The sequence below is a fragment of the Lactuca virosa genome, chromosome 3 (genome assembly GCF_052849685.1).
Source record: "Lactuca virosa cultivar CGN04683 chromosome 3, Lactuca_virosa_CGN04683_v6, whole genome shotgun sequence".
Lineage (NCBI taxonomy): Eukaryota > Viridiplantae > Streptophyta > Magnoliopsida > Asterales > Asteraceae > Lactuca > Lactuca virosa.
The window spans coordinates 54,348,931-54,366,018 of NC_136428.1; the positions used below are offsets into that span (position 1 = coordinate 54,348,931).

The 17,088-nt window shown below is 39.0% G+C and overlaps 1 protein-coding gene across 2 annotated transcripts; it reads left to right on the forward strand.

Annotated features, from left to right (window-relative positions):
• Positions 1-13,189: 13,189 nt before the first annotated feature.
• On the forward strand, positions 13,190-15,870 carry LOC145165717 (serine--tRNA ligase-like). 2 transcript variants are annotated; one of them, XM_079084541.1, is made up of 4 exons: positions 13,190-13,694; positions 13,828-14,595; positions 14,668-14,920; positions 15,526-15,870. In XM_079084541.1, exons 1-3 carry the CDS (start codon positions 13,341-13,343, stop codon positions 14,875-14,877), a joined length of 1,332 nt encoding a protein of 443 aa, XP_078940667.1. In that variant the 5' UTR covers positions 13,190-13,340; the 3' UTR covers positions 14,878-14,920; positions 15,526-15,870. The 2 variants fall into 2 exon arrangements, with proteins under 2 accessions (XP_078940667.1, XP_078940666.1); XM_079084540.1 differs by having other exon boundaries at positions 13,191-13,694; positions 15,514-15,870.
• Positions 15,871-17,088: the final 1,218 nt, after the last annotated feature.

The following is a 17,088-nucleotide window of genomic DNA, read 5'->3' on the forward strand; positions in this document are numbered from 1 at the left end:
TCCTGATCAATGGAAAGTACATTGATAGGTAGGGGTGAGCTGCTAAAAGACTTGGAAACAATGGTGGGACCCTTGATGGCAAGAAATAAAGAATGAACAAGTTCTGTCCATAAGAGTTTGGATTTGTCACAAACATTATCTTATGATTATGGTTATGACAAATTAACATGGATAGGAATACATACACCATAAAATATAAGTGTCATAAGGTTTCTCTCCTTCATGAAAATGATTGTGAGGAAACGCTTTCACTAGGAAGATTTTAATAAGATAGCGATTATGTAAATTGCATTCTCAAATTCGATTATGACTACGGCATCCCTCTTCATAATTCGAATTGTGAGATTTGGTAATTAGTTTGAACATTCGAGACTTATTGCTATAAGTTCTAGAATTGTTTAGACATACATGTGAGCTATCTAAGGAAAGGTGTATAAGTTGTTTTCTAGAAGCTTAGATAAAAAATTGTCGAAGCGTATCGTATTAGAAATATGATCTTTGGAAATCAATAAGTATTGTTTTCTAGAAGTTTAGCTGATTTCTGAATACATGTCAAAGCTAGTGGGAGCATAAATGTTATGCTTGTATGAATATAATCATCATGTTAGTGGGAGCATGATTATTATTTTAAGTATTGCAAGTTAGCAATATTAATTATAGAAAACAACAGTTTCACTTTGCAAAGTTGCAGGGGTTGAAAAGTTGTTTTGCTATAATTAATGGAGAGAATATTATACTTCGTTTCAAAATCTAAAAGCTTGGATCGAGAAATTTTAATTAAATTTAGTCAAAGGACATATATGGATGTTATGTTGAAAAGATTCAACTTAAAAAGATTCTATATATGACAATATTATAGCAAGGAACTGGTAAAGTATCACGTTTTTTCATTATGAATCGTGTCCCATACGCTTCGGGTATAGGATCGATTGCATATGCTGTAATATTCGACCGTTCCAAATTTTCCAAATGCCTAGGGCATTAAGAGGGAAAAAGGACTAGAACCGGATTTGACTAAAATAATTAAACAACTGTCAAAGACAATCTAAGGTTCGCTAAGGATTGGTCGCTTGTGAGCAGTTGGAAGTATAGTAATCAGTGGCGAGGCTATTTGATACCATGGTGGGTCACTTGACCCACCTTTTTTTTTTATAATGAGTTATATAACTTAAAATTTGTGACCTACATAAAAAAAATTAAATGAACCACCTTAATATTTTTGACAAAGAAAAATGTATAAATCGGATTTTTAAAGCCCACATTCTATACTTTAATAGCCCAATATTTTTTAAGATATAATCTAATATTCATAGCCCAATACAAGTTAAACTAAAAAATAATAATAATAAACGTGAACCACAAATTAGCAAGGTCGTTTCACAGCACATGACGTTTCAACCCTTCACAGTTGTCGATCCAATTTTGTCTATGGGATGTTGCAACCGCCGATAAGTTATTCTACTTTGTTAACTTTGTGAGCATTAAATAAAATATGTGGAAATTCCATTTTCAATTCCATGAGCATTAAATTCATCGTGGACCACAATCACCACAATCATGAATTAATGATAATAATTTAGTTTAATGTAGGCACTAGGTTTAATTGCATTCGATTACTATTGTTTTTTTTTTAAATTATTGCTTGTTAATACTTATTCCATTAGCATGTTTGTTAATACTTAATAGTGATTTTTTTTTCACTTTTTTTATTGTTCCATGATTCACGATAAGTTTGTTTATTGTTTCAAACTTTCAATATTATAAAGTATTAATAATGATATAAGTGTGACAATATATCAAGATATAAGACATCGTCGGGTATAATTGTAAGAATTTTTTTTTTGCTACATTTTGACCCGATCCGAACTCGCAACTAGTATTTTTGATTTTTTTTTTAATTTTCTATCGGTTTTATTAAAATAGTGAACCATGTGGTTTTACGTTCTAGACTCGCCACTGATAGTAATGAATGGACCATAATGATATTATTATGATTAGATATTGTCATATGGAAAACATGGAAATGTTTCATATTGGGAGTTAGATATTGAGAATCCATGTCTAGATTAGAAACTTTTATGCAAGAAGGATGTTCAAAGGAATGTACTTTGAATGTGAGACTTCGTATCTATGGAATTGCCTTGTAGCAATCTCCAATAGAGAACTTTGTAATTTCATTGGCAAAGTCTTGGTGACTTTTGTGCAATAAGATTACAAAACGATAGTTGCATAAAATGTTAGAATCTAACATATTCTAATAGTGGCAAGAATTTGGTATTCTTACACTAATGATAAGGATTGGAAATTGTGAAATGAGTATCATTGGAAATGTGTTCAGTTGATCTGTTTCACAAAGTAAAGATCATAGGTAAACATAGTGTGCATGCTTGGAGCATGGGAAAACTGTTGTTATAATTCAAGTAATAAGTTGATTATCCGAAACATTATACAATGAATAATGTGTAATCAATATGGTGACTAAGTAAAAGGAGTTTTATTTATACTCAAAAGTTTGGGGCCATATTGGATTCGATTATTCTTGTGTTTCACTTTGCATGTTTTGACTTCCCGAATAATAAGATTATTCAAACCATCCGCAGTCGATCATACTTTGGAAGTAGGTATGAAAGAAGACTGTCATGAATCTGACTGTAGATTGTCTAAAGTGTTTTAGACATAGCAAAAGTTTGTTGCAGGGTTCATGAGTGCTCCTATAAGATTAGAGTATTGGATTAAACCCACGCTCACTTGAATCACTTCATGGATTTTATCACGGGTGATTAGTGAGACGATATCTTATATTCTTGAAACTGAGACGTGTGAGTTGTATTCTGCAAGTTGGTTACACATTGATAATATGTAAACGCACCAGTAACTTGGTGTTATAAAACATATTGTTGTATGTGATTTGATGAGTAGGTACAAGCGAGCATTGATTCGAAGTTTATCCGTTCCTTTTACCCAAAGTGGGATAAAAGCGATATTTGTGGGCCCCTCGATGATTTAGTGATGACACCCCTAATCGCTTGGGCAAGCCGGGACTAAGTTGATGTGTTCAATTGTAGTCTGTTGTCAGTCGTCATAAATCGGAAATCGGGAAACAACACATGACCAGAGAGTATGATTAAAATCCATGTCTCAGTTCATACGATATCTAGAATGGAGGAATATATGATCCCTTATCTAAAGGACAGGTTACTGATAAGATCAGAGTTCGACAACGTCTTTAAGAGCTACGATTGCTAATCGGATTGTACTTGCATTATAGTTACTAGACTTATCCAAGTGGGAGACTGTTGGATTAGTGTCTAAGCCCGTAACTATATTTGGTATGTACTTGACCCGGTTGTGCATGGTCCTTTTGGGTTGCCTTCACCAAAGCAACTTGATAAGATGATTTATGGAGAGAGAGAAAGGTTATTATGATTTATTAATATATTATATGAATAATATATTAAAGGAGAAATCATATTGTTTAATTAATATTAGTCAAGAATTAATAAGAATTAATTTTGTGGCTAAAAGACATTAATTAAATAAAGGGGACTAGAACTGTCAATTGTGCGATAGTTGAATATTGGGCTAATGGACTCTATAGAAGTTGGAGTGGACTAAATCTATGGGGAAACCCATTAGAATTTGTCCAAGGCTTCTAATGAGGGAGTCCATGGGCTGCTTAGGGCCTAAGCAGTCAGATTAGGGTTTCCTAGTTCAAAACCCTAATAGCCTCACTATATAAGGAACCCCTAAGGCCCCAAAAATGCGTGGAAGTAATCCCTAAGGGATCTTAGTCGTTTTTGGTGCTCCTCCTCCCTCTCATAAGTCATTCTCTTGCTTGTGGTGTTTGTAAGCCATTAGAGGAGTGACATTCGTGACTCTAAGCTCCAAGACAAGAAGATTCAAGCCATTCTTGTAAAGGTAATCATCTAGATCTGATCTTATATGATAATTTTGAAATATGTATGCCAGATCTAGGGTTTATAAGCTTTGGATGGTTATTGCATGTTCATTAGACAAACTAGATCCAAAAGCTTTAGGGTATGCATGTACACCATAGGACTGATGTAGTGCTCAAAACCCATCAGTTTTCACAATTAGCTCCTTGTACTTCGACTTTTCAAAATAACATTGATATGTATTGGGATTTTTATATTTACTATGGTTGATGTTATGAAAATAAAAGTTTAAAAATTTTATGAAAATTGGGTCGTTACAAGTTGGTATCAGAGCCTTGGTTTGAGAGTTTCGGACACACTTCTGGGTGTGTCAGAACTCAAACTGAGGGAATGGTAACAATTGCTTTTCAAAAAGAAACCAAAGTTTAATTTCTTGAAAACAATTTTGTAAGAAAAAGGGAGAACGTAATGCATGTAATCGGCCGAGCTCAAGTAAGTATTCCCAATGTTTTAGTCATGCTATGATATATATGGAAATATGCTTGTATGGATTATTTGCTAAGTGTATGCTTTCAAAGTTGTACATGTTTAGGATTGCATAGTCCTAGAATGAGGGAGTCTGCCTTATTCATGTTCCTTGTTTGGTTGTGGTTTAGGGTAGAAGCTTTATTTGACAGTCTATGTGATTCTCTTTGTGTATAACTTGCATGCATAGGGCAACCTGTTATGATTAATCTGGATTTCTGGTTTGGTGAGGGTTGAGAATCCTAGGACAGTCTAGGATAAGAGTTAGTGTTGTGTTTATGAGTTATGATTTGTGATTGGGTGATTTAAGAATATCAGGTATGGCCTTGGGGAAGGTACAAGTAGGTGTGGAAGGTAGTATTGGGCCCATAATACTAAAAGCACAGGACTTGTACCCGAAGCAATGATAAACCTGGTAGTTCTTAGGAGTCTGGTGAGGAGGAATCCCTTTCGAATTCCTTATCTTGGTTATTTGTGATATTTTCAGTTGAGGATGGTGATGATCACACGAGGTTCAGGATCAAGATCAGGATCAGGTTCGGGATCCGGTGCAGAGCCCATGGATGAGAGGTTGCACGATCTTATCGCAACCGAGGTTACTTATGGCATCCTTGACGCTACCCCAATGATTTTCGGTATCATCAAGGAGGGCATCATGGAGATCATGGAGGAGAGGCTTAGGTCCTTCCGAGCCGAGATTGCTGCAGGCCAGATTGGGCCCGAGCTCCCTCGTTCAAGGAGTTCAAGGCGTGTGGAGTGCCTGAGTTCTTCGGGGTTCGGGATCCCATCACTAGCCGATGCTGGGTGGCAGACATGAAAAATGCCTAACACATGAGTTCTTGCCCCGATGCGGCCAAGGTGGGGTTCACATCATGTATGTTGAAGGATCGCGCACGAGACTGGTGGGAGGAGGTGACCCATGAGGTGGGATCAGCCGGGTGGCTGGGATGACTTGGGAGGAGTTTGTGAGGAGGTTTGATCGGGAGTTTGCACCACCCATTGAGGTGCAACGTTTGGTGACAAAGTTCTAGGATTTACAGTAGACTACCGAGATTGTGGCGGAGATCACCGCCAAGTTTCGAGAGAGGGCACTTTTGGTTCCACAATACGCTGCGGATGAGAAGATGAAGAACACCAGGTATCATTCCATGCTGAGAGATGATATTCGTGATTTTATGAGTTTTTCTGGGTGCAAGACCCTGAATGAGATGGAGAAGAAGGCCCGGGAATGGGAGATTGAGTTGGAGCTCCGCACGAAGCGGAATCCGGAGCAGGTTCAGACAGCAGTAGGTCAGGCCAAGAAGCCTAAGACCTTTGATCCTCCCAGCAGGGTCCGTGGTCGTTGTGCCAAGTGCGGTAAGCCGCACAGTGGAGCCTGCCGACCAGCGGGCTTAGGATGTTATACATGTGGCCAGTCGGGTCACATGAGTCGGGATTGCCCCAAGAAGGGCTTGATTTGTTTCCACTGCAACCAGACCGGTCATAAGAAGGTTGATTGTCCGAGGTTGGTTAGGGGAGGAGGAGCTGTGGCGACGCCTGCGCCCGCCACGATGAGGATTACAGATGGCCGCCCGATCAAGGCGGAGGCTCCTGTGGTGAAGAGCCACGCATTTCAGCTGACTACTGAGGAGGCCCGAGCAGCGCCAAACGTCGTGACTGGTATGTAATCTATTCCAACTTGTTTATCATATTGATTATGCTTATGATGTTATGATTTTGTATAGGGACCTTTTCGGTCAATGGTTTTTCGGCCGATGTTCTCTTTGATTTGGGGGCTACCCGATCGGCCGATCGTTCGTATCCCTTGCGCTCAACAAGAAGTTTCGGGATGCTCCGAGGACCTTGGATTCACCACTTGTGGTGGATATTGCGGATGACCGCACCGTGAGTGCTGTGAGGGTTTATCGGAGGAGCATTCTAAATGTGTTTGGGGAGAGGTTTTCTATCGATTTGGTTCTGATTCCTTTGCGGGGATTGAAGGTGATCATCGAGATGAATTGGCTGGGGCCCAATGGGGCCATGATAGACTGTGAGCGTCAGCTGGTGAGAGTTCGAACCCCAAGTGGGGGTGAAGTGATTATTCATGGATAAATCTCTAAGTAAATATGAGAAGATCTTCAAGTAATGGATGAGAAGATCGTGTCATTTTTGGAGTGTAGATCTACGTCGGCGGTGATGAAAGGAACCTTGTTATGATGGTGGGAAGATGGAAATGTGCAGGCGGAGACGGCGACGAAGGTGCAAAGTCGACAGTGTGAAGGTGATACGTATGTGGAGACAACCGACAATCTTATGTTTTTCTCTTCTGGTAGCTCCAACATCGATTGTGCTGGAGACGGTACTGGTGGCTCCGACGAACCATATATCTCTAGCTCCAATGACCCATCTGTCAAATTAAAGATGAGGTGAAGAATACGAACTGATGAATGATTGAAGGGTGGGGGGAGGGGGTGTTTCGGGTAGAAGATTGTGGCGGTGAGGCTATTATTTTATTTTATTTTATTTTAATTCATAATAACAAATAAATCAAATATATATATCAAAAATGAAATGAAAATGGTAAAGTAGTCATTTTATGTTCGCCAGGGACGGTTCGAATGAGAAAAAAACATTACAAGGATGGTCCGAGTTAATTTTTGAAATTAGAGACTAAACGTATAATTTGACACTAGGACGAGGGATGAGTAGTGTAATTTACTCTTAAAAAGAAATTGGAGTGTTGGGAGTGGCTATTACTAAGAATAAATACTAACATTGGTATTAGGAGCTAACACTCCTCCAACCTAAAGAGGTCTTTGTTCTTGGTTCAACTTTGCTTGTGATGATGGTGGTGAGAGGAACCTTGTAACGATGGTGGGAAGATGACGATGTGTAGGTGGAGACGATCGACAATATACATGTGGAGACGGCGACGAAGGTGCAAAGACGGTGGTGTGCAGGTGATACATAGGTGGAGACGACTGACGATATTCTATTTCACTCTCCCGGTAGCTCTAAGATCGATTGTTCTCGCGACGACACTGGTGGCTCTGACGAACCATATCTCTCTAGCTTCGATGACCCATCTGTCAAATAGAAGATGAGGTGAAGAAGATGAACCGATGAATGATTGAAGGGTGGGGTGGGGTGTAACACCCTAAATCTGGTACGACTTGAAACCCTCTAGAATTTACATTTTATCATAATTGGTCCTATAAGTACGTTGAGCGTACTTAAGTGTACGCTTAGCGTACTATGTATGGATGGTCGCGGTGGAGCTGGACGTACGATGGGCGTACCAGAAGTACGTTGGGCGTACGTGCCACGAGTCCAAAACCCTAATTTTCGGACATGAGGCCTATTTAGGCGACCTTAAGTCCCTTGGACTTAACCCTAGAGAGCCTCCACAGCCTTAGAATGTTCTTACACTCCAGAGAAACTTGTGAGACCATTTTGAGCTTTAAAGAGTGCATTTGTGGCCCTTTTAGTGTTCATTCCAAGAAGAAGAGGTGGTCAAGCAAGCTTGGGATGAGTTGGTGCTTCAAGAACCTGCATCTTGGTCATCTTGCAAAGCTTCTGGAGGTAAAAAGCTTGGATCTTTCATCTTAAATCTCTAGATCTAGCTAGGGTTTTCTATCTTGTCCCTTTTGGTTGATTTTGGACCTCCATTGGTGAGTTAAGCAACTCCAGAGGATGGGAATGACAGATATGGGGTCCCTTGGTCTTTTAGTATCATAAAAATGGAGTCTTGAAGGAAGTATCGGCCTCATGCATGGGTTAAAGACCTTGAAAAGGTCTTAATGGAGGTGTTGGGTGTATATGAGGCATGCAAAGGCATAAAGTTGCCAACTTTATGTCTTAGGACGTCTTAACAAGCTTAGATCTGGCTTTTGGACGTAAAGGAAACGAGTATTAAGCACTTAATGGAGAAAGTGCTTAAACTGGTAGTACGCTGGGCGTAACCCAATATACGCCGCGCGTAGTCCCAAGACCCCAGTACGCTGCGCGTACCAGGATGGTACGCCGAGCGTACGCATCACAGTTGGGCCGAATCTGTTTTGGGCCTTTGAGCTATTGGGCCTCATTTGATTATTGGGTATGGTTGTATTTTGGGAATGATGAGTCATATCATATGTTATGGGCCATGGACATATTGATTGGGCCTTATTGGGCCAAGAGGCCCATTAAGGATTTCAGACTTGGCCTTTGGGCCCATTAGCAAGGGATGGATAATTAGGCCTTAAGTAAGGGTTTGGAGTTTGGGTTTCCTTTGATTAAATAAAGTCCTAACATTGTTTAATATTATTATTCAGCTCGGGAGGTTATAGACTGTTAGGAGAACAACTTTTGTATTCAGCAGGCAGAGGTGAGTCTTCTAACCATACCCATGGGTTTAAGGCACCAAGGCCGACCCATTATGTGATTATGATATATGTGTTAGTCATTATGTGTTTTGGTATGTCATGTGAATGTATGTTTTGCATGGAAGACCTCGGGGGGAGCCCATGGCATTGGATGTAAGACCATGTGGGGTAGCCCATGGTTGTCCTAGGTAAAGACCATGTGGGGTAGCCCATGACATTGGATGTAAGACGTGACGGTGTGGCGTGCACTCTATCTCTCTTTCACTGATATGTTTTGGGGACACTCTGATGATTTAAATAAGTTGTAATGAATGCTGATTTAAAAACAATTACGTTGGGATTTCATGGTTTATGCAAATGTGTTTTATTAATTAAAAATGGAAAATTTCTTTGGAAAATTTGGGTCGTTACAAGTTGGTATCAGAGCCTTGGTTTGAGGGATTCGGGCACACTCTCGGGTGTGTCTGAACTCAAACTAAGGAAATGATAAATTGTTTTCAAAATAAAAGTTAAAAACTTGTAAGAAATGAAAAGAAGAGAGTGCAACGCGCGCGATCGGCCAAGCCAAGTAAGTAGTTCCCAATGTGTTAGCCATGATATACTGATATTTGAGCTTGATGATCGTATGAGACTTGCTATATGTATGCTTTTAAAGTTGTATACGGTTAGGAGCTTATAGCCTCAGAATGATTGATTTGGTTTTATTTCCTGTTCCTTGTTTGGTTGTGGTCCTAGGGTAAAATATTTTATTCGAAAGTCTATTTGATCATTTTCTATGTATAATTTGCCTGCATAAAAGCAACCTGTTATGATTGGTCCGATAGATATGGGTAGAGCAAATCTTAGGACAGCCTGGGATTTGGGTTATGCAGTGGTTTGTGGGTTATGATTTATTTTGGGACGAATTGGAGTTATCAGGTAGAGCCTTGGGGAAAGGTACAGGTAGGTGTGGAAGGTAGTATTGGGCCCGTACTACTGAAAGCACAGGACCTGTACCCGAACCAATGCTAGATCTGACAGCTCTAAGGAGGACCGGTGTGGGAAGATCCCCTATATATAATATGTCCTGATTATTATGGTTTATGACATTTCAGTTCAGCATGGTGGTGACACGATTTGGGGCAGGGGGATCAGGATCATGGTCTGGATCGGGATCGGGGTCTGGATCGGCAGCAGCACTGAGCCTATTGATGAGGGACTGCGCAATATCATTGCAGCCGAGGTTACGAAGGGCATCCTTGACGCTACCCCAATCATTTTTGGGACGGTCAAGGAGGGCATTATGGAGATCATGGAGGAAAGACTCAGATCATTCAGGGCTGAGATTGATGCGGGCCAGATTGGGGCCCAGACTCCCTCGTTCTGGGAGTTCAAGGCGTGTGGGGCGCCAGAGTTTTTCAGGGTCAGGGACCCCATTGTCAGCCGACGCTGGGCGGCGGATATCGAAAACGCCCAACGCACGAGTTCTTGCCCAGATGTGGCAAAGGTTGGGTTTGCTTCTTGCATGTTGAGAGACAGAGCCCGGGATTGGTGGGGCGAGGTTACTAGACAGGTGGGACCAGCCGGGGTGGCTGAGATGACATGGGTTGCGTTTGTCCGACGATTTGATTTGGAGTTTGCACCACCCAATGAGGATCACAGATGGCCGCCCTGCTAAGGCGGATGTTCCAGCGGCGAGAAGCCGCACCTTCCAGCTGACTACCAGGAGGCTCGGGTAGAGCCAGATGTCGTGACTGGTATGTATTTATTCTCCCTACTCTCTATTAATTTGTATTGCTTATATGTGCATTGTGTTTATGTATAGGGACCTATTTGGTCAATGGTGTGTCAGCTCATGTTTTGTTTGATTCGGGAGCTACCCGATCATTTGTGTCTCTTGCGCTTAGCAAGAAGTTTCGGGACGCGGGGAACCTTGGATTCCCTGTTTGAGGTAGAGATTGCTGACGATCGCACCGTTAGTGCTGCGAGGGTATATCATGGCTGTGTCCTGAATGTGTTGGGCAAGAGGTTTCGCGTTGATCTAGTTCCGATACCGTTGCGAGGGTTGATTGGGCCATGGACATATTGATTGGTCCTTATTGGGCCAAGAGGCCCATTAAGGATTTCAGACTTGGACTTTGGGCCCATTAGCAAGGGATGGATAACTGGGCCTTATGGAAGGGTTTGGAGTTTGGGTTTCCTTTGATTAATTAAAGTCCTAACATTGTTTAATATTATTATTCAGCTCGGGAGGTTACGGACTGTTAGGAGAACAACTTTTGTATTCAGCAGGCAGAGGTGAGTCTTCTCACCATACCCATGGGTCTAAGGCACCAAGGCCGGCCCATTATGTGATTATGATATATGTGTTAGTCATCTTGTGTTTTGGTATGTCATGTGAATGTATGTTTTGCATGGAAGACCTCGGGGGGGGGGGGGGGGAGCCCGTGGCATTGGATGTAAGACCATGTGGGGTAGCCCATGGCTGTCCTAGGTAAAGACCATGTGGGGTAGCCCATGGCATTGGATGTAATACAATGTGGGGTAGCCCATGGCAGTCCTAGGTAAAGACCATGTGGGGTAGCCCATGACATTCTTACAGGTTTTATGTATGCATGACTTATGTGATATCTATGTAGCTTTAATTAGCTAACAGGATATGTGTATGTGTATTGTGTGTGGTATGCTCTGGGGAACTCACTAAGCATTTCGCTTACAGGTTGTTGATTTGTTTCAGGTAAATCTGAGCCCAAGGGCAAGGGCAAGGCGTGATGGCGCGACATGCACTCTATCTCTCTTTCACTGATATGTTTTGGGGACACTCTGATGATTTAAATAAGTTGTAATGAATGCTGATTTGAAAACAATTATGTTGGGATTTCATAGTTTATGCAAATGTGTTTTATTAATTAAAAATGGAAAATTTCTTTGAAAAATTTGGGTCGTTACATGGAGGGGGGGGGGGGGGGCAGGTTTCGGGTTGATGATTATGGTGGTGAGCCTATTTTTTTATTTTAATTCTTAATAACAAATAAATCAAAAATATATCAAAAATGAAATGAAAAAGGGTAAAGTAGTCATTTTATGTTCGCCAAGGACAGTCCGATTGAGAAAAAAACATTATAAGGATGGTCCGAGTTATTTTTTGAAATTAGAGACTAAACGTATAACTTGATACCAGAACCAGGGATGAATCGTGTAATTTACTCTTAAAAAGAAATTGGAGTGCTATAGTAATACTAAGGGGGTGTTTGTGTAAGCCTATTTTTTTAGGCTTAAGGTTATGAGCTTAATAGCTTAATAACTAATGAGCTTATTAGTTTATAAAGTAAAAAAGTGTTTGAATTAGCTTATGATTTATAAGCTAATAAGCTCTTTTCAAAATATTGTTTGGGTTAGGTTATTTTTTGTAAAATGACTAAAGTTGACATGCTTACATTACACAATTGGTAAAGAGAGTTATGGTGTTTTGGAGAAAGAAGAATAAGGGTAAATACGTAAATATACATAAATAAGCTCATGCATTGAAAAAAAAGCTGAATTGAAATGACTTATGAAAATTGGCTTATTTTTATGTAAAATAAGCTCATAAGCTTAAGCTAATAAGCAGGGGTGACAACTCTTGACCAACCCGTAACCCGACACTGACCCAAATCGAAAATAGACGAGTTTTGGGTTGAGATTTTTGACCATCCAACCCCGTTTATTTTATGGGTTGGGCTGGGTTACTTGTTTGGGTTCGCGGGTCAACCCGTCAACCTATATATATATATATATATATATATATATATATATATATATATATATATATATATATATATATATATATATATATATATATATATATATATATATATATATATATATATATATATATATATTACAATTAAAAAAATAGATATATTTAATTATTAATGAAATATGCTTTCCTTCCGTATTCGTAATACTTCAGTTCATTGTATTACTTCCGTATTCGTATGTGGCTAATATGCGTTTGTGGTTCCCTGATCAAAAAAGAAAAAACAAATGTCGTCATTTTTAGATACTCACGTGTCATGAACGAAGAATACATCAACTTTGTATGAATGTTTTCATTTTTCAATTTTATTTGGATGTTAATGACTTTATGTTTTTATGTTAATTACTTTAATTACTTTATGATTTTATGTTGAAAAAACCTTATTTTTAAAAATGTATTGCTTATTTATTAAACGGGTTATATGGGTTGAGTTCGACCCACTAACTTGTGAACGTACAAATCCATAAACTTAAATGAGTTATATAGGTTGGGTTGAGTTGAGGTTTCTAACCCACCAACCTCTGACCCGCCAACCCATATATTATATGGGTTGGATTGAGTTTATGTTTTATGAGACACCTACTCTTCAACCCATAACCTACTAATTTTTTCATTTGCCCCAAAATATAAACTGCCGAAAAATAAGCTAAAACAAAAACCCTCTAAGAATAAATACTAACATTGGTGCCAGGAGCTAACACTCCTCCGGCCTAAAGCGGTCTCTGTTCTTGGTTCAGCTCTGCTTCTTCTTGTTCTTCTTCGATCTCCATATATGCAAACAAGAGAGACACTTAAATAATGTTGGGAGTAAATCTGTTCAGGCGCAATCCAGAGATTATACGCGAATCTCAGCGACGGCGGTTTGCTAATGTTGAACTTGTTGATAAAATCATTCAACTTTATGAAGAATGGAAAAGCCGTCAATTCGAGCTGGAACAGTTCCGAAAGGATTTCAACAAGATCAACAAAGAAGTCGCCAAACTCAGAATTGCAGGACAAGATGCGACTTCATTGATTAAAGATACCGAGGAAAACAAGCAATTGACTGCGAAGAAAGAAGCACAGGTTCAGGAGGCCCAAAGAGCATTGCATTCAAATCTGAATCTGGTTGGAAATATTGTTCATGACTCTGTTCCCGTTAGCAACGATGAGGTGCGTATTCTTTCAATATACATTATGCTTGTTTGACGTCTTGATATTGGAACCCTAGATGTTCTACATGACAAATTACGTTTTGCAAGTTCGGTAATCCATTCTATTTTGATTAACCAAAGAACAAATTTAGGCAGATAACGAGATAGTTAGGAGTTGGGGAGAGAAGAGGGATGAAGCAAAACTGAGAAATCATGTGGATCTTGTCGATCTTCTTGGAATTGCAGACCTGAAAAGAGGTGCTAATGTTGCTGGTGGTAGAGGATATTATCTAAAAGGAGATGGTGTGCGTCTCAATCAAGCTCTAGTGAATTTTGGCCTTGATTTCTTGGAGAAGAAGGGTTACACACTGTTGCAGACTCCATTCTTCATGAGAAAAGATATCATGGCCAAATGTGCTCAATTATCACAATTTGATGAAGAACTCTACAAGGTAACAGGTGAAGGAGATGACAAATACTTGATTGCTACTGCTGAACAGCCACTTTGTGCTTATCACATGGATGATTGGATCCATCCAACACAGCTGCCATTAAAATATGCAGCATATTCATCTTGCTTTCGTAAAGAAGCTGGATCACACGGGCGTGACACTCTTGGGATTTTTCGTGTTCATCAGTTTGAGAAACTGGAACAGTTCTGCATCACCAGCCCTAATGATAATGATTCATGGGACATGCATGAAGAAATGATGAAAAACTCAGAGGAGTTTTATCAGATGTTGAAACTTCCATATCAGGTAGTGTCTGTTGTTTCTGGTGCTTTAAACGATGCTGCTGCAAAGAAGTATGATTTAGAAGCATGGTTTCCTGCATCCAGTACTTACAGAGAGCTTGTTTCGTGCTCAAACTGCACTGATTATCAATCAAGAAAACTGGAGATTAGATATGGGCAAAAGAAGGTTGGTTTTAATTGTATTTGTAACTTAGAAAATATGTTCTGTTGACTTTGAGGTATGTTTTGACTTGTGTAGAGTAATGAGGAGACAAAGCAGTATTGTCATTTATTAAATTCTACCCTCACAGCAACAGAGAGGACTATATGCTGTATACTTGAGAACTACCAGAAAGAAGATGGTGTTGAAGTGCCAACAGTGCTACAGGGATTCATGGGTGGCAAGACTTTCTTGCCTTTTCAATCCACTGTTATCAAAGAAACAAAAGGAAAGAAATCAAAGGCATAAATCGTTTCATTTTTCAAGCGTACAATTGAAGGTTAGATACTTGGTAAGTTATTTGATTCAGTTAATCTTTAGGTCAATGCTTCTGCTATTTCTTCATGAGATTGGTACTGAAAAGACTTGAATAGGGTTCTTTTAAATGTCCATCTTGATTCATGTCTGTGTTGTTAAGTCTGAATAGAAGTTTTTGGACACCTTTACCCCTGATTAAATACAAATAAAAAGAATGACTTTAAAAAGAAAGGTAATTTAAGCATATCATCATAATGTTTACTTTAGAAAGTGTCAAATGCAAGAAACTACAACATACTTTTATTCGAATTAATAGTAAATAAGAGCAAAGTGGCATGCACTATAAATATTGATGAGAATCTCAGCAATAAATATATCAACTTAGAACATGTGATAACGAAAAGAAACAATATAAATATTGAATAGTAATTGATTTACACTTCCCCAACAATATAAAATAGAGCTTTAGCCCTTTTGATGTCAACGGGATAAAAAGTGTAAATTTTGTCCCACCCAAAAAGGTGGAATAGGGACTTACTCTCATCTCTAGTTTGTACAAAAGACGTGATTGTCCTTTTTATCATCCTCTCTATCCAATATAGTTGTAATGTATCATGTATGTTTTAGTTCAACATGCAGATTGGAGGATTGTTGGGAAGACACAAATGGTAACATAGGCAATGAGGACGGTGATTAACAATTATAGGAGATAGTTCAATGGCTGCAAGGTTTTCCATGGTCTAATTGGAGTCCAAACAACATAACACAAATAAACCACTTTTCTGATATGAAATGTTGAAAGCTATATTATTCTTTATGTCTAGTCTATTTTTATCAAACTCGGACCAAGTAAGAGACAGTTTTGCTAGTTAAATAGCTGTTACGATTGTTTTAATAGAAACTTTGATTTGGTGTAAACACAATTTCAAACCTTATTTTTAAAGAAAGTTATCTCCGCATGTTGAGGATGAGAAATTCTGTAAATGATGTTTTGGATTCTGCGTCAGGCCATCAAGGAGACATTATGACTGACTTTCATCTAATTTAACCTAAACTTGATGAATCACAGCACCAACAAATGGGTGAACCAACACAGCATTTATAATTTTATATGAACTTAGTCCCCATGATGGGAGCCTACCTGTTGAGGTGAGAAATTCCACAAAAGAGGCCTATTGTTTAAACCATGACACACCCCCAAAATAGTGATAATGTTCTATGATTTACCCCCACTCCATGGGCCTTGAATTTGACATGGACTGCCTAGAGGATGCATGTACCCCTTTTTTTATACCAACTTGTTCCAATCTTCTTTTACGTCCTTCAACATCATATGTATATTTTAGAATAATATAATTATTCTCTGAGACTTTCTATTGCAAACCATTGTTAAGAAACTAGCTATTTTTGTATAGTTGCATATTTGAGTAAAATGATATATTGATAATTTATCCATTTTTAATGGTTGATTTATAACATAAGGATGATGGAAGAATAATATAACTATGCCCAATTCTGATATTGTCATGGGTAAAGAAGACGCAAGATGTAGATAGTTTTACTTCCATGTAGAGAAGAGAAGTTAACAATGATAGAGAACTTGGTTCCATACTTAGACCTTGGACATTAAGAAGTGTGCATGATTCAATATTAAAACTAAGAATAATACTAATAGTAATAACTGAATGTTGGGGGTTCTATTCCTGGCGAGCACATGTGGAAGATTTTTCCTAGAACGGTAGCCGAATTCGGATCCCAGTTAATGCGTGCAGCCCCACAAAGGAAAACTGGGTGCAAAGACCGGGGGTGGTTATTCTCCTTGGAGAGGTTTTGATCTCGAGTCTTCGTGACTAGGTGCCATGGTGTCACGAAGATACTCCGTTGCACCACTGTTGTTTTAAAAAAAAATTGAAATGAATTATGAAGATAGTTACTAAATTACACACAACAATAGTATAAGTAACTAAGACATACATTACTTAATTATTTTAATTTTATGTCTTCATTCCCTGTGTCTAGAAAGTGTCAACATTTTCATGCGATAACCTCAAACTATCTTCTCTCCTTCTTAGTCCTATCAGCCATAACAATATGCATCGTTTTTTTCGTGGCCGTCAGCTGTCTCTTTTTGATATGTCAAAACCATCACAATCTTTTTTCCCTCAATTTCCGGTGGCAAACATAATTCCTAACTTATTGTTG

What these genes read in the sequence shown, in the direction of transcription:
- LOC145165717 (XM_079084541.1), top strand. Translation starts at nt 13,341, where the DNA reads ATGTTGGGAGTAAATCTGTTCAGGCGCAATCCAGAGATTATACGCGAA. An exon ending in TTCCCGTTAGCAACGATGAG is followed by an intron (nt 13,695 to 13,827) that starts GTGCGTATTCTT and finishes GAACAAATTTAG; the next exon opens with GCAGATAACGAGATAGTTAG. An exon ending in TTAGATATGGGCAAAAGAAG is followed by an intron (nt 14,596 to 14,667) that starts GTTGGTTTTAAT and finishes TGACTTGTGTAG; the next exon opens with AGTAATGAGGAGACAAAGCA.